Source organism: Oncorhynchus mykiss, chromosome 7, assembly GCF_057628025.1.
Source record: "Oncorhynchus mykiss isolate SJ-2025 chromosome 7, ASM5762802v1, whole genome shotgun sequence".
NCBI lineage: Eukaryota > Metazoa > Chordata > Actinopteri > Salmoniformes > Salmonidae > Oncorhynchus > Oncorhynchus mykiss.
Window position 1 is genome coordinate 11,347,710 of NC_143028.1, and position 20,040 is coordinate 11,367,749.

At 43.9% G+C, this 20,040-nt stretch overlaps 2 protein-coding genes across 6 annotated transcripts; one reads left to right on the forward strand and one right to left on the reverse strand.

Annotated features, from left to right (window-relative positions):
• Positions 1-866: 866 nt before the first annotated feature.
• Positions 867-9,459, reverse strand: LOC110528876 (activin receptor type-1). Of its 3 annotated transcripts, none has more exons than XM_021611047.3 (11): positions 9,296-9,459; positions 5,965-6,027; positions 5,344-5,414; positions 4,997-5,251; positions 4,660-4,871; positions 4,469-4,568; positions 4,179-4,325; positions 2,956-3,231; positions 2,566-2,763; positions 2,291-2,421; positions 867-2,119 (listed from the first exon to the last, which is right to left on the reverse strand). In XM_021611047.3, the coding sequence occupies exons 3-11, from the start codon at positions 5,399-5,401 to the stop codon at positions 1,988-1,990; spliced, it is 1,509 nt and encodes a 502-aa protein (XP_021466722.2). In that variant the 5' UTR covers positions 5,402-5,414; positions 5,965-6,027; positions 9,296-9,459; the 3' UTR covers positions 867-1,987. The 3 variants fall into 3 exon arrangements, with proteins under 3 accessions (XP_021466722.2, XP_090096390.1, XP_036838678.1); XM_090240264.1 differs by lacking the exon at positions 9,296-9,459 and adding an exon at positions 7,919-8,573; XM_036982783.2 differs by lacking the exon at positions 9,296-9,459 and adding an exon at positions 6,885-7,010.
• Positions 8,607-14,699, forward strand: LOC110528885 (complement C1q-like protein 2). Of its 3 annotated transcripts, none has more exons than XM_090240273.1 (6): positions 8,607-8,847; positions 10,928-10,990; positions 11,075-11,143; positions 11,367-11,429; positions 13,896-14,024; positions 14,317-14,699. In XM_090240273.1, exons 3-6 carry the CDS (start codon positions 11,104-11,106, stop codon positions 14,595-14,597), a joined length of 513 nt encoding a protein of 170 aa, XP_090096399.1. In that variant the 5' UTR covers positions 8,607-8,847; positions 10,928-10,990; positions 11,075-11,103; the 3' UTR covers positions 14,598-14,699. The 3 variants fall into 3 exon arrangements, with proteins under 3 accessions (XP_090096399.1, XP_021466739.3, XP_021466740.3); XM_021611064.3 differs by lacking the exon at positions 8,607-8,847 and adding an exon at positions 9,436-10,659; XM_021611065.3 differs by lacking the exons at positions 8,607-8,847; positions 11,075-11,143 and adding an exon at positions 9,436-10,659.
• Positions 14,700-20,040: the final 5,341 nt, after the last annotated feature.

Below are 20,040 nucleotides of genomic sequence, written 5' to 3' on the forward strand. Positions count from 1 at the left end.
TAAGAATAGTAGAATATACCAGCTGCAATTTAGAAATGTTGTTGTGCAACAGCAGTTTCTCTCTTATGTCAGTCGCTGACAGCCACTCAATTAACCATGTCAGCTAGTCTAGCCAGCTATCTAAATGTGTAGTAATCATGGCCAAATACCGACAGGGCACATGCAGGGGGGGCCCATTGATTTTGTTTGTCATTCTCACTCAGATATCATATTAACATGACATGTTAATAGTGTAGTGTAGAATTACAGGAAATTGGCAAAAATGTGTTAATGTTTCCGTTTTCTCTCTGCCCCAAACTTCTGAGGTCTAATCCAGCCGTTTTTATATCAATATCAAATAATTTCTGGGTAACATTTAAGGCATACTTCAGGATTTTGGTAATAAGCCCCCCTTTTGTCATTTAGCAGACGCTAGATGACAAAAAAGCGACTTACAGTATCCAGAGCGACTTACAGTAGTGAGTGAATACAATTCCATGCCTTTTCTACTTCCCCATAGTCAGATTAACTCGTGGATACCATGTGTGTCTACGTGCCGTTTGAAGGAAGTTATTAACTAGCGTTAGTGCGATTGCTAGCTAGAATTAGCACCTGCTAGTAGATACCTTGGACTAGTTAGCATTGGCTCACGAGACAACCTCCAACTGACTTCATACGGGATGCAGAGACATACAAATGGTATCCAGTCCATCCAACTCTGGGGAAGGAGATAAAGGGCTTCATTGGTCAAATACAGAAGGATCCCTTTAAGTACCTGTGATTGTTTCATTAAAATGGTCAAAAATAGCTTCTTAGCAAGAGCACTTTCTAAAGCCCAAAAACTTTACTAGCACTGTCTGAGTGGAAAAGTAAAAGTGTTATTGGGAGAGGTTTGGAACTCTTTATTGGTCTATTAACTCATTTACCACATGGTGATGTCACCATGGAAGGCTGAAACTTCCACCAAAACAGGCTGAAATTCCAAACAGCTACTACACTAAAAGGGCATTTATGTTCACAGTATTATTCCAACCTCATACTGTGGAAATATATAGAACACGGGAAAATCACATTTAAAAAAAACATTTTCTCTCCTCCGTAAAGAGGCGGGCCAATAAAATGTTTTGTCGCAAGGTGGGGGGCCCCACAACCAAATCTGGCTTAGGGCCTCAAAGGCTAGAGCAGGCCCTGCAATCTGGTTTGGGAGAGTTTTTCACTTTTGAAACCAGTCAAGGTGAAAACTCTGCCAACATGGCGCAGGTCTGAAGTAAATCAAGAGCACTGGGTGGAATTCTACAAAGCACACAATACTGAATCAGTATGTGGTTCCAATATTTATAACAATAATGCATTCACAGCTCACAATTCAAAGCATGTGGAGGCATGTCTCCTGACTTCCTTTGTAAATACACAATGTCTTACCAGCCCAAAAAAACTGCATTTACATGGGTACATAAAGTTTCCTTGTAATGTAATCAGTTTTCCCTTACCAAGACCAACTCCCGAACTCCTAGTCATAACATTACAAATCATCATAGTCCCACCCTACACATAAAGCACACTACATAAATATTTTACTATAGAGTTCACAACCACAGCGTTCATTTGATCCTATTGGCTCTGTTCCTGTGTAACTGAACTCAAGATTGTGTGTGTGTCTTCGTTCGTGTGTGTAGCTACATTGGAATACACATCTGATTGTCTGAGTAGAGCAACGTAATATGATTGGCTGAACATTGAAACGACAAATGGGCAGAAGTGCGTGTGTGTGTAGAGGGTCTGAGCCCCAGCCTTGACCCCTGCAGCGTGCACAGGCCTTTAAAGCAGGGTAAGGCTACGGTAACACCATCTCCCACACGGAGTGACCAGCTAGTTCAGTTCAGCATTCAGCCAATAAGGAAAACAACATTCATGTTCAGTAGCAGCAGCTGTGTCCATCTGATCTGGCATCTCTACTCCCCTGCCTTCTTTCTATCGCTCCTCTGGCAGTCGTCCTCCTCTCCTCTCCTCACGACTGCTTTCCTTTCTCCAGGGAGCTATGGATCTTGTTCAGGGTCTTTTTGATGCGCAGGGCTGTGAGGCGAGCCGAGGGGTTCTGGTACCAACACTCCTTCATCAGTTTCACCAGGGCAGACAGGGTCTAGAGCGAGAGGGTGGGAGAGATGGAGAGGGTCATTGTAAGTTGATACACGAGAAGACAGGGTTTGAAACACAGAAACCTGAGAACGGATGACCTTAATGTAGTGTTACCGTTAAGGTCATGGTACCAGTGTGTGTGGTCATTTAACGGTCATGTAGTGGTCATACTCACAGGGTCGGAGAACCAGCGGTTGGGGATGAACGGTCGTTGTTGTTCCACACACACCACCTTCCTCATGTCCTCAAAGCTGGGGTCGTTAGGCACCTGGTCATAGAACGGAGGCTTGTACTCCTCCACAATACCTGATCACAGGGGTAAGAGGACATCTAGTGTTAGGGTCAAGGGTTACAGGGGCTAGATGAAGGAAAGGGGACGAGGAGAGGAAGCCACTTGACGTCAGAGGTTTCTGAACTATTTTAGGTAATAAAAATATTACTAGTCCTCACCGTTGCTGTAGGTTCTCCTAGCGATCTCCCACAGCACCAGACCGAAAGCCCAGATGTCCACTCTCTTATAAGCATCAAAACAGTCGGTCTGGATGGACTCATCCAACACCTCAGGAGCCATGTAGCGCTTGGTGCCCACCTTGGGGTTGTTTCCTACATCCAGCTGGTTGTCTGACTGGGAGTGGGTTACTGCCAGGCCTGTAGGGAACAGGGGGAGAGGAGAGAAACTGGTCAGTACTGGCACAAAATGGCTACTGTGGGTGCCCTGTTTATTTTTTGTTATATGGCTCTGCATCTATCAATCTGACATATTTCTTTCACATTGGATTTAAGTACCGACGCTAATTAGTATCATGTAAAGACAGACACTCAGACACACACACTACTGACCCAGATCAGCTATGCAACAGCGTAGCTCCTTGGTCACCAGTATATTCTTGCTCTTCAGGTCTCGATGAGCGATGGCCGGCTTCCCCTCGGTGCCGAAGATCTCCGTGTGCAGGTGCACCAAACCGCACGCCACCGACGTCGCCATCGCTAGGCCCTCCCCCGTCTCCACGGGAACCCTCTGGAGGTAGTCGTAGAGCGAGCCGTTGTCATGGTAATGTGTGATAAGCCAGAGCTGGGTGCTGGAGTTACGAGACGTCATATCTGACGCCATGAAGCCTGGAAGGAAACGGAGAGGTCAAATATCTTAACTAATAACTATTATTTTAATATTACCATCGGGTTCTCCCCAGGAATTTTTAACAAGGTGCTGCTGCTGAGTACGGCGGGAGATTTTTTAACACCTGTAATGGTTTTACAGGCCATTCGGAAAGTATTCAGACCCCTTGACTTTTTCCACATTTTGTTACAGCCTTATTCTAAATTGGATTCTACACACAATACCCAATAATGACAAAGCGAAAACAGGCTAAGACATTTTTGCAAATGTATTAATAAGATAATTATATACAAACATATTCAGACCCTTTGCTATGAGACTTGAAATTGAGCTCAGGTGCATCCTGTTTTCATTGATCATCCTGGAGATCTTTCTACAACTTGGGAGACCACCTGTGGTAAATTCAATTAATTGGACATGATTTGGAAAGGCACACTTGAGGCCCAGTGTCTATATAAGGTCCCACAGTTGGCAGTGCATGTCAAAGCAAAAACCAAGCCACGAGGTTGAAGGAATTGTCTGTAGAGCTTCAAGACAGGATTGTGTCGAGGCACAGATCTGGGGTACCAAAAAAACTGAAAATAGCTGTGCAGCGACGCTCCCTATCCAACCTCACTTTTTTTTTGTGTGAAAACATTTCTACAAACCTGTTTTTGCTTTGTCATTATGGGGTGTTGTGTGTAGATTGAGGGGGAAAAATGACTTAATCCATTTTAGAATAAGGCTGTAAAGTAACAATGTGGAAAAGATCAAGGGGCCTGAATACTTTCCGAAGGCACTGTATATGATAAGACCACCCCTCTTACATTCTTTGGGGAGAACGCTGACCATTATTAAATATTATTTGAATGTTGCCATTTCATATCATAACATTGTTCAATATGCTGTTGTGTGCTTGTGTCCAATACAGCATGTGGGTTAGAGAGCGAGATGGACTCCTACTCACCCAGTATGTTCTCGTGTCTCAGCAGCACTGTGTTGTAGATCTCAGTCTCTCTGAACCATGACCTCTCGTCCCGGGAGGAAAAGATTTTCACAGCCACGTTCTCCCCCTGCCACTGACCCCTCCAGACCTCTCCATAACGCCCCTTCCCTAAAGACATGGGGAGAGAGACCTCATTCGTTACAAAACCCATGTTTACATTTCTGTTATATGTGTTTGTCTGTTGTATGTGTTGTGATTCTATGTACCTACACACGCCATTAGGCTGATCTAATTGTTGCGTTTCTACGTACCTACACACTCCATCAGGCTGATCTGTCTGGCCACAGTTCTCTGGACCAGGAAGGGCAGGCCTGAACCACTGCCTGACGTACAGGAGTGGTCCAACAGCTCCTATAGAGAGAAGTGGGGGAGAGACAGAGGTCATCAGGGTTCTCTCTATAAAATACACGCAAACAAACTCATACGAGTCTTTTCTTCTTACAGCCAGAGTGCTGTCCCCAACATTAGAGGTGATGAGTCCGTCAATCGCATCCTGTTCTGGGTCAAACTCCTGTAGTCGCTGTAGCCTGCCGTGGTGCAGCCTCCTGCAGCCCAACACAGATAGGACTGACAGGAGGGTTAGAATCACTACTGGACCCAATACAAACAGGGCCAGAGTCTCCACATGATACCTCACAGGCTCTTCTTTTGGAGCTGGAGGGAGAAAGGTGGAAGAGTGAGAGAGAAAATGTTACATCACTATAACTGGACCCAGCATGCCATGAAACAAGCCAAAGTCTTTGCTTTTCTTAAAGTAGTTTAAAGGGTGCAGTTCCCGCCTGTAGCGAGGAGGGGCAGTAGTGAGCTGGCGGTGGCGTTGCGGTTGCACATGAAGCTGGAGCAGCAGAGCAGGGCATGGCTGAGGGAGGAGGCCGTAGAACAGATCAAACGGGTCTTCTCTGATCCCTGCAGGCAGCCCCGTGTTACTACGGCCCCATGGCTACTGACCGCCACCGACGAGTAGCACTGAGAGCCCTCGCACTGGGGGGAGTTGAGGCAGCCGCTGCCCTCACACACACACAGCAACTGGCCATCTAATAGAGAGAGAGAAGAAGGGGAGAGAGTTAACACACATGCAAAGCAAATGTCCATATGAGAGAGAGCGGTAGATATACTTTACGTCTACCTTCGGCCAATGTCTGCAGGGTCTGTAGCAGCAGGAACAGAAAGACACAACGACCCATTTGGTTCACTGCACTGTAGGGGAGAGGGAGACGGTCAGCTCTCAGAACAGGGCTGGTCACAGTCATTTTATTTCCTCTCTTTAAGGGACACAATGGCTTTTGTCTCAATTGATCGATCCTCTGCAGCGTGTGTGAGTGAATTAAACTGGGCTGCAACTCACAATGTTGACAGGGAAAAATAACCAGCCACACTATGTTGTTGTCTTAGGGATCTTTTTATGTAGTGTTGTAGTGTCTCTCTCGTCGTGATGTGTGTTTGGTCCTATATTTTTATTCCCAGCCCCTGTCCCCGCAGGAGGCCTTTTGTCTTTTGGTAGGCCATCATTGTAAATAAGAATTTGTTCTTAACGGACTTGCCTACTTAAATAAAGGTTAAATAAAACATTTAAAAATAAACAAATAGCAGAATATAAGATCCACATTAGACCATGGATTGGGTCAATTTAATTTCTATTTAGAGAGGAATTGAAACTGAATTGCTATTCACTCTCTGAATAGACTGAATTGCATTGGAACTGACCCAAGCCCTGGTTAGATATGGGCTTACTACTAGCAGGTCTTACTTGTAGTGGTCCAGTTGGGATGCTCTGCTGTGCCTTAGGGCTCAGACATAGCCAGTCTGGCCTCTACAAATGGGGACAGGAGAGAAGCCAAACAGTAGCAGGTTTCAGTTAGACACATTCTCATATCAGGTAGCCATCATACACGTATTACTGCTTATTTTATAGCCGGGTTTCTCAACTGCACAACACATTAATGATGTGATGTACATCAGTCTAGGAAGTACAAAACCAACACTGTGGTAAAGTTACTGGTTTGACTCTTTCAGTCACCATAAAACACGCATAGCTAGTTAGACAGCGTTAGCTACCGAGCGAAAATGTTCTAGATATCTAGTTGGCTGGACATGATTTGTGTCATGCCCTGCAAGGTTTAGTGGAAGCTAATTGGCTAGCAGCCAGTCTCCACACATCTGTTCTCCTCGGCCATCTAGCTAGCTACTGTTCGCTAACGCAGGCTAGCTAGTTACGGCATGACACAAATCATGTCTAGCCAACTAGATATCTAGAACATTTTCGCTAGCATTGTTGAATACTCCGGCATTGTTGAATACTCCTGATTGGCTTGAAGAGCATTCTAGAGTGTGCATTATGTAAGGGATAATCAACGAGTTCTGTGGAAAATAATGAACGACGTGGGAGGTGTGTTCCACGATGCGCTAGAGGAGTGAACTAACATTCCACAGAGTTGCATTATTTTTTTAGAGAACGCATAGAGCCCCGAGTTCATTATCCCTTTCATACCATGACTATAATTTAACACATTTGCTGCTATGAATGTGTTTAACATATAGTAGCTAGCTAGTTTACTAGAGTAGACTTGGTAACCAAAACGACTTGCTAGTTCAGCTAACCAAACCATCAGTCCTAGCTTGCTATTATGAAAATCTAATTCAGCAACGAAAATAATGTTTTCAATTAACCTTTTGCTTTCAAAAGCAGCTCGAACATCTAAGAATGAACTTAGCCATCGAATTCTACTGTGCTGATATACTGTGCGTTATTTAAAGCAATAAGGCCCGAGGGGGTGTGGTATATGTCCAATATACCACGTCTAAGGGCTGTTCTTATCACGACGCAACGCAGTGCCTGGATACAGGCCTTAGCCTCTGTATATTGATTATATACCACAAACTCCCAAGGTGCCTTATTGCTATTATAAACTGGTCAACGTAATTAGAGCAGTAAAAATAATTTGTCATACCCGTGGTATCCAGTCTGATATACCACGGTTGTCAGCCAATCAGTGTTCAGGGCTCAAACCACCCAGTGTATAATGGGCATTATATCCTGGGTGGTCAAGCCCTGAATGCTGATTGGCTGACAGCCGTAGTATATCAGACCATGTACCACAGGTATGACAAAACATGTATTTTTACTGCTCTAATTATGTTGTTAACCAGTTTATAATAGCAATAAGGCACCACGGAGGTTTATGATATTTGGACAATATACCACAGCTAAGAACAGCCCTTAGCAGTGGTATATTGGCCATATACCACACCCCAAGCCTTATTGCTTAATTATACCATGGCATTGTTGAATACTTGAAGGGCATTCTAGAGCGTGCATTATTTCAACTGGATGTTTTAACACATTTCTAGCAGCAAACGTGTTAAATTATAACCATGATATAAAATGGATAATCAACTTCCCTTTTTCCAAAATTTGTTCTGTTACAGACTTATTCTAAAATGTATTGAAAAAAAGATATCCAATCTACTCACAATACCCCATAATGACAATGCGAACAGGTTTGGAATTCTTTGCAAATGTATTAAAAATAAAAAACAGTAATATCTTATTTACATAAGTATTCAGACCCTTTGCTATGAGACTCGAAATTTATCTCAGGTGCATCCTGTTTTCATTGATCATCCTTGATGTTTCTACAACTTGATTGGAGTCCACCTGTGTTAAATTCAATTGATTGGACATGGTTTGGAAAGACACACACCTGTCTATAGAAGGTCCTCCAGCTGACAGTGGATGTCAGAGCAAAAAACCAAGCCATGCGAACAAAAGAATTGTCCGTAGAGCTCCGAGACAGGATTGTGTCGAGGCACAGGTCTGGGGAAGGGTACAAAAAAAATCTCTGCAACATTGAAGGTCCCAAAGAACACAGTGGTCTCCATCATTCTTAAATGGAAGAAGTTTGGAACCACCAAGACTCTTCCTAGAGCTGGCCGCCCAGCCAAACTGAGAAATCGGGGGAGAAGGGTCGGCGAGGTGACCAAGAGCCAGATGTTGACTCTGACATAGCTCTAGAGTTTCTCTGTGGAGATGTGAGAACCTTCCAGTAGGACAACCATCTGCAGCACTTCCCCAATCAGGCCTTTATACTAGAGTAGCCAGATGGAAGCCACTCCTCAGTAAAAGGCACATGACAGCCCACTTGGAGTTTGCCAAAAGGCACCTAAAGGACTCTCAGACCATGGGAAACAAGATTCTCTGGTCTGATGAAACCAAACTCGAACTCTTTGGCCTGAATGCGAAGCGTCACATCTGGAGGAAATCTGGCACCATCCCTACGGTGAAGCTTGGTGGTGGCAGCATCATGCTGTGGGGATGTTGTTCAGCAGATCGAGGGAAAGATGAACGTAGCAAAGTACAGAGAGATACTTAATGAAAACCTGCTTCAGAGTGCAGGACCTCAGACTGGGGCAAAGGTTCACCTTCCAACAGGACAACGACCCTAAGTACACAACCAAGACAACGCAGGAGTGGCTTCGGGACAAGTCTCTGAATATCCTTGAGTGGCACGGAATTTAACCCGATCTAACATCTCTGGATAGACCTGAGAATATCTGAGGCGACGCCCCATTCCTACCTGACAGCGCTTGAGAGGATCGGCAGAGAAAAATGGGAGAAACTCCCCAAATACAGGTGTGCCAAGCTTGTAGAGTCATGGTGCTTCAACAAAGTACTGAGTAAAGGGTCTGATTACCTATGTAAAATGTGATATTTCAGTTTGTATTCTCTACACATTTGCAAAAATATTTTTTTTCCTTTTGGCTCTGTCATTATGGGGTATTGTGTGTAGAATTGGGGGCGGGGTACAATTTAATCAATTTTAGAATAAGGCTGTAACGTAATAAGATTTGTGAAAAGTCAAGGGGTCTACACTATCTGAATGCACTGTATTATTGTATCAAAACTTCTAGTTAGCTAACGTCTACTTGCTGTTTTATTACAATTCACTATAAGCTATTGGCAATTTCACTACGCGAACGTTGAACCATCTTAACGTTACTTGTTCTAGCTCAGCTTCGTTAGCATGCCCTTAGCTGGCTAGTAGCTGCTAGCTCCCAAAAGCTTGCGAAATGGTGCTTACCTGGGCTTAATTAACTGATTTGGGTAGGGCTAATCCAAATTAGCGTGCTAGTTAGTTCAGTTGCTTTTACTATAAAAAGGCTGAACGAACCGACCACCACCCACAGGCTTCTTGTTGGGTCGTGCAGTTCTTGCGCAACAACATGACGTCACAACGTTCCCGTTATAATGCATTGTGGGTACCCCAGTCCTCAAACCATTTTGGGTTTCTCCCCAGTACAAAGTTATTTTTGTTTAGGTGTTTTTGTACACACATCTCATGTAATTCATTGAAGCATTTACAATGAGTGTCTGATGTAGCTCAACTCTGCAGGGGGCAGACAGCCAGGTAGCTAGACAGATCAAAGCAAGTTCACTTATGTAATATATTTATAACTCATTGCCTTGCACTCATTCTTTATCAGCTTTCTTGGTCCCTTGACCCCTCCATCCCCTTCTGTGTTTACAGAATGCAGATATGAAACACTGGATAGGTGGAGAAGCAGTAGGGCTTAACCTTCCCTTTGCCTAGAATGCTCAATGGACCTTCGCCATAATGCTTAGATCCAACCTACTTGGATGAGATCTGACAATGGCCAGTCACACCTATCATAAACACTGGGATGAAGTTCCCCTAGGCATAGATCTAGGATCAGCGTCCCCTCCCCGATCATATCCAAAATCATTAGTTGGAATAATGTCAAAGTGACCCAAGTACAAACTGTACTGAGACATGAGATCACTGCAGTTGCAGACTTCTCACAGTCTTACGCAACATCGATTTAACTGCTGTGTTGAAACTTCTGATTTAAAAAAAAATTGTTATCGGAACATCCTTATGGCTTTAGTATTTTTCCACTGAGTATCACGTGTCTCTTGTACACGTACTGCTTAACTGAGATGTGTGTGTATATGAGTCAGGGGTCTGAGCCTCATAAAGTGTGTCATATTGGAACAGGTATCGTTTCAGAATGAGGGGTACTGTTGTTCTGCTGGTGTTGTTGTTCTGTCTGTCTGGGGCATGGACTCAGGAGGAGAGTGGAGGGGTCAGAGAGAGTGACATCACTCAACCGGGACACAGTGCAGGGAGTGAGAGCAGGGTGAGAGAGGTTCAGATGGAGAGCCAAATGACTGACGCTTCAGAGAAAACCAACAAACAGACGACCACCTCGCCTGACATCTGGACTGAGATGAAGGAGCTGAGAAACATGGTGCACAACCTGGGAACCACTGTGGTGGAGCAGAGCGAGAAGCTGAGGAACATGGAGGTCAGAGCGACAGCCAGTGAGGCTGAGGCAAAGGAGCAGAGAAACACAGTGACCGATCTTAGGGTGGAGCTGATGCTCACCAAGAATAAAGTGGAGGAAGTGGAGAAAGAGAATGCAGGTCATTTAAGCTTATTATTTATTGCTTTACAGTCAACTGAAGTTACATTTGATTGTCAGCGAAAGTGGAAATAATGAACATTTAACATTCTGGATGGACGTTTCTTTCAGTTTAGTTTGTAAGGCACTTACGTACTTGGGCCTTATTACGCCAAGAGGCACATGAAGCCTCAACAATGTCCCGCCTTATTTCCTGTCCTGGGACCTCTTTCCACAATCAAAACAAAGGTCAACATGAACTGTTTTTCATATTTCTTCTATCATTCTAGACCTGACCGCTGGATTGAGTGGCAGTAAGAGCCGGGTGGAGGAGCTGCAGACAAAGAATGCAGGTCATTCTCTATATTGCTTATCTGAATGATTATGCTTATTACTCACCTGTTTTACATAAACTTGAATAGCTTATGTTTCCATAGTTCAGCAGCTTGGGCTAAATTTATCAGCCATGGGGGACAGAGTGACAGCCAGTGAGGCTGAGAATGCAGGTAATAAGTAAGAGTAATTTACTGGTTGTTAAAAAGGGATAGTTCACCTAATTGACAAGAATACTTGAATATTTCTTTACCTTGTAATAATTCTATGGAATATGTGGTGTCTTGCAGGTATGTTTACATAATGTATATTATACATGCTACTGTACTTAACCTTACTGTTCATAGGAAGTGCATTATACATAAGAGTAGTCCTGACTTTGTAATGATTGTTCAGCCCTGGAGACCAAACTGAGTGCTAGTGAGAGCCAGGTGGAGGAGCTGAAGAGGGCAACTGCAGGTAAAACAGATGATTGCCTTGACATCTGCGTCAAACATACACACGTCTCGCAAAACATTAGCTTGTCTCTCTGAGAGCCACAGTTGAGTCTTCGATCTTAGGAGGGTGACGTCACAGTTCAGTTTAAACTCTACAACACACACACAATTGAAAATGTAGCAGTTGATTTGCCTGCTCTGTTCAGTTTTGAATCTATCCAAACACCACAAAGCTTCTCTACTGTCTCTCCCAGTTTGGCTGTATTCAGCTCCCCCCTACTCCCAAAAATGTCACATCTGCCACAGTAGAAGAGTTCTATCATATGGTGACATCACTCTCCCTGAGATCTCACTCAAAGCTCTTGCTCCAACATTTAGCATTGTTCTGTTTTCACTCTGCAACACGGATACATACATACATACATGTTTTTTTTTTAATTATTTTTTTTAAATATGTCACATTTATTTAACCAGGTAGGCCAGTTCAGAACAAGTTCTCATTTGCAACTGCGACCTGGCCAAGATGAAGCAAAGCAGTTCAATACATACAACAACAACAGAGTTACAAATGGAATAAACAAACATACAATCAATAATACAGTAGAAATATCTATATACAGCATGTGCAAATGAGGTAGGATAAGAGAGGTAAGGCAATAAGTAGGCCATGGTGGCGAAGTAATTACAATATAGCAATTAAACACTGGAATGGTAGGATGTGCAGAAGATGAATGCGCAAGTAGAGATACTGGGATGCAAAGGAGAAAAATAAATAAATACAGAATGGGGATGAGGTAGGTTGGATGGGCTATTTACAGATGAGCTATGTACAGGTGCAGTGATATGTGAGCTGCTCTGACAGCTGGTGCTTAAAGCTAGTGAGGGAGGTAAGAGTCTCCAGCTTCAGAGATTTTTGCAGTTTGTTCCAGTCATTGGCAGCAGAGAACTGGAAGGAGAGGCGGCCAAAGGAAGAATTGGCTTTGGGGGTGACCAGTGAGATATACTTGCTGGAGCGCGTGCTACGGGTGGGTGCTGCTATGGTGACCAGTGAGCTGAGATAAGGGGGAACTTCACCTAGCAGAGACTTGTAGATGACTTGGACCCAGTGGGTTTGGCGACGAGTATGAAGTGAGGGCCAGACAACGAGAGCATACAGGTCGCAGTGGTGGGTAGTATATGGGGCTTTGGTGACAAAATGGATGGCACTGTGATAGACTGCATCCAGTTTGTTGAGTAGAGTGTTGGAGGCTATTTTGTAAATGACATCGCTGAAGTTGAGGATCGGTTGGTCAGTTTTTCGAGGGTATGTTTGGCAGCATGAGTGAAGGATGCTTTGTTGTGAAATAGGAAGCCGATTCTAGATTTAATTTTGGATTGGAGATGCTTAATATGAGTCTGGAAGGAGAGTTTGCAGTCTAACCAGATACCTAGGTATTTGTAGTTGTCCACATATTCTAAGTCAGAACCGTCCAGAGTAGTGATGCTGGACGGGTGGGTAGGTGCGGGCAGCGATCGGTTGAAGAGCATGCATGTAGTTTTACTTGCATTTAAGAGCAGTTGGAGGCCACTGAAGGAGAGTTGTGTGGCATTGAAGCTCATCTGGAGGTTAGTTAACACAGTGTCCAAAGAAGGGGCAGATGTATACAGAATGGTGTCGTCTGCTTAGAGGTGGATCAAAGAATCCCCAGCAGCGAGAGCGACATCATTGGTGAATACAGAGAAGAGAGTCGGCCCGAGAATTGAACCCTGTGGCACCCCCATAGAGACTGCCAGAGGTCCGGACAACAGGCCCTCCGATTTGGCATACTGAACTCAATTGGAGAAGTAGTTGGTGAACCAAGTGAGGCAATCATTTGAGAAACCAAGGCTGTTGAGTCTGCCAGTAAGAATGTTGTGATTGACAGAGTCGAAAGCCTTAGCCAGGTCGATGAATACGGCTGCACAGTAATGTCCTTATCAATGATGGTTATGATATCGTTTAGGACCTTGAGTGTGGCTGAGGTGCACCCATGACCAGCTCTGGAACCAGATTGCATAGCGGAGAAGGTACGGTGGGATTCAAAATGGTCGGTAATCTGTTTGTTAACTTGGCTTTCAAAGACCTTAGAAAGGCAGGGTAGAATAGATATAGGTCTGTAGCAGTTTGGGTCTAGAGTGTCTCCCCCTTTCAAGAGGAGGATGACCGCGGCAGCTTTCCAATCTATGGGAATCTCAGACGATATGAAAGAGAGGTTGAACAGGCTAGTAATAGGGGTTGCAACAATATCGTCAGATAATTTTAGAAAGAGAGGGTCCAGATTGTCTAGCCCAGCTGATTTGTAGGGGTCCAGATTTTGCAGCTCTTTCAGAACATCAGCTATCTGGATTTGGGTTATTAACAACGTTTAATCTTTTGCCAGAGGGTGTAATGCAGTTTTCACTGTGTACTTGAGGTACTAGAAGTACAGTCTGTCATTCAATCTGTATGTTACCTTTCCTGTGTTTGCAGACAGGCCAAAGGTGGCCTTCTCTGCTGGTTTGACTGATTCAGGAACTGTTGGACCCTTTGTTGCTGAAACCACACTGGTATACACCAAAATCTTCTCAAACATTGGCAAGGCCTACAACCCAGCTACAGGTAGTCTACTTTCACTGATCTCTGGCCTGATTTCAAACCAACCCTTTGTCCCTTTTTGAATGCTCCTTGCAAATGTGATATGTATTTGTCGCTCTTTAGTCATGCGCGGCCATCCTTCCAAACCCTCCTTCGTAAGCCTGGGCTTCTGAGGCTAGTCACTCTTATGGCCGTTGGGCTAGGAGGTTAAGTAGTCTGGTACTTACTGTAGCTACAAAGTAAACTTTTCTTGTTTAGCTATCAGGTGCCAATGGCATTCTGTTTTGTGTTGATTCCTCTTTACTCTCTGATACAGGTGTCTTCACAGCACCAGTGAGAGGACTCTACTACATTAGCTTCACTGCCATGAGTGTCCAGACCTCGTTTTACTTTTATGCATACATGTATAAGAATGGACAGAAAATCATGTATAGTCAGGGATATAATGCTGGCGGTTATGAGACACTGTCTAATGGAGTCTGTCTAGAGCTGGAGGAGGGAGACGTGGTGTACATGCGCATCCCTGCAAGCAACCGGCTCTATGATAACTCAAATAATCACAACATCTTCAGTGGCTTCCTGCTCTTCACAGTGTGAGAATATCATGGATGCTGTAATGGTCTCTAGTAAAGTGTCTGTATGTCAGGGCCTCTTTGAGCCAAAATGACTCCCGTATTAATAAATGCATCATTAAAAGCAGAATTTTGTATTATTTATGTTTTACAGTCTGTATGACATGCTGATGAATGTGTTAATTAGTTCAACATGACAGTAGCTCAGTGTTTCTGGTTGGTGGGAAGAAGGGGAGAGGAAGGTTTGGGATGGATGATTAGGTTACATTATATAGTCATGGCATAGTCTGTCCACAACAAGGCCCAAATGTACCTATCATTAGCACCAAGTAGAACTCCAATTCTGAACAGAGAACTCTTAATTTACGCTTTACCTCAATACCATACTCCTTATAGTTTTTTAACCTTTTAATTAGACCTTAAACCTGTTTATTTTCATCTGGGGGAAAAAACAAGTGCAACTCTGCCCCCTTAGATGCCAATGAAATCACCCATATAACTAAATTGTTTACCGGCAATGTTACTATCCATCTGGTAGTGTTGGTATCTGACTGACTGTTTATCAGTATGCATCCAAGGACAAACAGTAGGGAGCTCTAGAGGGAAATAGTCTTCTTGGTGGTGGCCTAGAGTTAGATGAACTACTGCGCCCTCCGGTATCTGGACAGATATCAACTCATTTGTTGTTGCTTTATTATGAAGCAATTTCATTGGCTAAATAATCAAGGTCAAATAAAGGTAGGTCTTTGGACACCGATGCCTTGACCAGCTTTTATCCCACCGCTTTTCAATATTTGTTTTACCTCAGTCTCCTCTTCAGCAATTTAATGCATGCATGCTCGATCGGTACAATAACTTGGGCAGACAACTTTGCACTCTTTTTCCCTAATTAACGTCTTCGTTATAATAATATAGAATATGTTTTTATCCAAAGCAACTTACAGTAGTGCATGGATACATTGTCTTATGGGTGGCCCCAGTGGGAACCAACCCACAATCGTGACATTGTAAGGGCCTTGCTCTACCAGCTGAGACACACACAGACCAACATAAGAAATTAAAGGTGACATTCTGTACTTTAGCCTAATTTAAATACGTTTGGAGGGCACAGTAGATATCTTCTTTGTACACTGCTCTGGGTTTGGCTCTGTGTCCATGCCCCTTCAGGTCCTATCATCTTAGCACCCTCTCTGTTATCTGGACCAATGTTTTCAACCTGAAATCTGAAGACCTTGGCGACTGGCAAATGACAGACAATAACAACAAGCAGTCTCGTAGCCTCATTGATCGAAATGACTGTGCTATTTCTGACTTTCGTGTCGCAACTCCCTGGTTGAAAATGATTTGTTATGCATTTGTGTGCTGGAAGCCGTTTTGAAATCTGACACCTTGGTTGGATAAACAACAAGTTAAGCTTTATTTTGATGTATTGCACTTGTGATTTCATGAACGTTTAATATTTATAGTAAATTTATTTGAATTTGGCGCTCTGCCATTTCACCGGATGTTTGCCAAAGAAGTTTTAAGGAAACACCTTCTCAATTGTCTTGTATTTTACCAGTCTTTGGTTTAATTGTCTAGACTTTGAGAACACGTGCAGCTTGTGGTTCACTACGATGTGTGTTCTCTGTGTATAAGGAAGGGAACTGAGCTCTGTAGACTATATCATATCTGAAGAAGCATTGTTTCAGAATGAGGGGTGCTGTAGCTCTGCTTGTGTTGCTGTTCTGTCTGTCTGGAACATGGCCTCAGGAGGAGAGTGGAGGGTGTTCTGTTTGTCTGGGGCATGGACTCAGGAGGAGAGAGGAGGGTGTTCTGTCTGTCTGGAACATGGACTCAGGAGGAGAGTGTTCTGTCTGTCTGGAACATGGACTCAGGAGGAGAGTGGAGGGTGTTCTGTCTGTCTGGAACATGGACTCAGGAGGAGAGAGGAGGGTGTTCTGTCTGTCTGGAACATGGACTCAGGAGGAGAGTGGAGGGTGTTCTGTCTGTCTGGAACATGGACTCAGTAGGAGCGTGGAGGGTGTTCTGTCTGTCTGGAACATGGACTCAGGAGGAGAGTGGAGGGTGTTCTGTCTGTCTGGGACATGGACTCAGGAGGAGAGAGAGGAGGGTGTTCTGTCTGTCTGGAACATGGACTCAGGAGGAGAGAGGAGAGGTCAGAGAGAAAGACATCACTCAACGGACAGGGGAACAGAATATGGTGAGTGAATTTCAGATAAAGAACTGAAGCTACAGGCACGACCAAACCACCTGATGTCAGGGCTGAGCTGAGAGCGCTGAGAGACATGTTGGTTGAACAGAGAGTGGAGCTGTGGAATATGGGAATATGGCCAGACTGTAAGCCAGTGAAAGTCAGAACACAGGTAGTGTAGAAAAGCTTATTCTTGAATTAGTGTGAGAATCAATATGATTAATAAAGTTGAATTGGATTGACTGCCAGTGAGAGTGAAAATGCAAATATGATAAAGTGTATCAGTTCACGTTCTACAGTGGGTTGGTCATTTAATGTGTCTCTCAGTTTCAACCTGTTGGTACTAGGGGGCAGTATTTTCATTTTTGGAAAAATAATGTTCCCAAATTAAATGGGATATTTTGTCAGGACAAGATGCTAGAATATGCATATAATTGACAGCTTATGATAGAAAACACTCTAAACTGTAAAAATATTGTCTGTGAGTATAACATAACTGATGTTACAGGCGAAAAATCCAATCTGGAAGTGACTCATCTTTTGAAAGCCCTGTGTTCCGATGAGTCCCTATTGAGCTGTGAATGCCCTATCAACCAGATTACGCTTTCTACGTATTCCCCAAGGTGTCTACAGCATTGTGACGTAGTTTTACGCATTTATGTCGAAGAATACCCGTAGGCGGCTTCATTGCGCAAGTGGTCACCTGATGCTCCCAGAGAAATTCTCGCGTAAAATACAGAGGTAGCCATTATTCCAATCGCTTCTACTGAGAAACCAATTGTCCCGGTTGATATATTATCGAATAGATATTTGAAAAACACCTTGAGGATTGATTATAAACAACGTTTGCCATGTTTCTGTCAATATTATGGAGCTAATTTGGAATGTTTTTCGGTGTTGTCCTGACCGCAATTTCCGGTCGATTTCTCAGCCAAACGTGAAGAACAAACGGAGCTATTTCGCCTACAAAAATAATATTTGGGGAAAAAATGAACTTTGGCTATCTACCTGGGAGTCTCCTGAGTGAAAACATTCAAAGTTCTTTAAAGGTAAACGATTTAATTTGATTGCTTTTCTGATTTCCGTGACAAGGTTGCCTGCTGCTAGCAAGGCATAATGCTATGCTAGGCTATCGATAAACTTACACAAATGCTTGTCTAGCTTTGACTGTAAAACATATTTTGAATATCTGAGATGACAGGGTGATTAACAAAAGGCTAAGCTGTGTTCCAATATCTTTCACTTGTGATTTTCATGAATAGGAATATTTTCTAGGAAGATTTATGTCCGTTGCTTTATGCTAATTAGAGTCAGATGATGACAACGGTCCCGTTCACGGGTGTCACTAGATTAACTGTGAGGTAACCAGTGTTTCTGCTGATATCATTCTAGCATTGGCAGCAAGACTGAGTGAGAGGAAGGTGGAGGAGCTAAATACCAAGAATACTGGCAATGTATTTTATTTAATATGACAGAACATGCCTTTATAGAAAGCAATGAAATACATGTTGAGTACAAATGTGAAGGAAGATGCCGTATGCAGATTTGAGTCAAAATGAAAATCGGTCATTTCTTTGGCCACCAGAAATGTAAATAGTGTATATTGTTCCTCATTGTATCATAGAATGAAAATGAAGGGCAAGGAGGAGGAGGTAAAGAGAGGTGAAACTGTCTGAAAACTTCACTTCCCATGTTGTTCAATTATGGTATTGGAGAATTTCTCTTCACTCTCAAAAAACACCTCATTAGAAACTAAGTAGGTTTAATAAGTAAAGATCTTTTCTAAATCGGAATTTCTACGTGTTTTCATTGAATTGTCCTAAATAAGTATACTTTCTCTCCTGTGTTCACAGACGGACCGAAGGTGGCCTTCTATGCGGCTTTGACTGATTCAGGAGCAGTAGGACCCTTCAGTTCTGAAACCAGATCTACACCAAAGTCTTCACCAATATAGGCAATGCCTTACCGCCAACATACAGGTAGCCAACTTTTACTAAACGTACTGCCCAATATCAAACCGATCCCTGGCCTCAACCACTAGGCCCTTTATGGAGGCTTTGACATTAGACTGTTGATCAATATGGACTGTCTATTTTACTTGTATATGTCCATGTTTGTATTAGGGCCGCTTCCCTCCATTAAGCTCAACTGCAGCTTTGACTGACATTTTCCTCTTCTTAGCTCCTCCCCATTAGCTACAACCAAAAATATTGTGGCCACAATTTAAAAGGTTGTTCCCTCTCTTCACAGCACCGGGGAGCACCGGCCTCTGATCATCGCAATAACTTTTTTTTAATGACATTTTTTTCCAGTCGGGTAATCACTCCAAACAGCCTACCCGACCGCTCTGAGGCGTCCGCATGGTCCTAAAGCACACCATTGCCTCGTTTTGTATCACACTCCAATGATGAAACTGGGGGGGGGGGGGGGGGGGGGTGCAATTTCAGACTGTCCGCCCCGTCCCCAGTGAAAGTTGCACCCCTGGATGCAATAGTTAAAGCGGTTTGGGTAACAAACACATGATTTTATGGTACTGTTGTTTCTAGTGGTTTTACCAGTTTTGAGCCTATTCCAGATGTAGAAACAAGATTTAAAACCTCTTAAGTCAAGGTAGGGCTAGACTTTATGTACATGTGTATGTGCGTGTATGTGTACCTGCCTGCTTGTGAGCTGAGACCCAGAGAGAGCGGTAGAGGTATCAGATAGCCAATACGTTTTCCTTGACTGGCTACCGTACCTGAACAATACACAGCCTGTTATGGTGGCTAGGCTACATCTTTAATCTCAGCCCAGGCAGAGCGGGGGACAGGGAGTATCCACTCTCCTTGGCAAGGCCTCCCACCAGACTTCCACACAGAGACACTCTGTCTGCGTCACTCTTTTAAATTAGAGAGATTGCTGGGAGGCCAGGTGTACTGGAGAGGGTATGCCAAGCCAAGTAGTCAGCCTGCCTCCCCTTCCCTCCTCTACCACTCTACCTTTCCTCCCCTCTCTCTCTTTTCCCCCACCCTCTCCATCAACTTCCATTCCTTCCTCTACCCTCTCTCTCCCCTCCTCTACCTCTCTCTACCCTCTCGCTCCCCTCCTCTACCTCTCTCTACCCTCTCGCTCCCCTCCTCTACCTCTCTCTAACCTCTCTCTCCCTTCCTCTACCTCTCTCTACCCTCTCTCTCTCTTCCTCTACCTCTCTCTACCCTCTCTCTCTCTTCATCTACCCTCTCTCCCCTCCTCTACCTCTCCTCTTCCCTCCTTCTCTTCACCTTCTCTTCTCCCT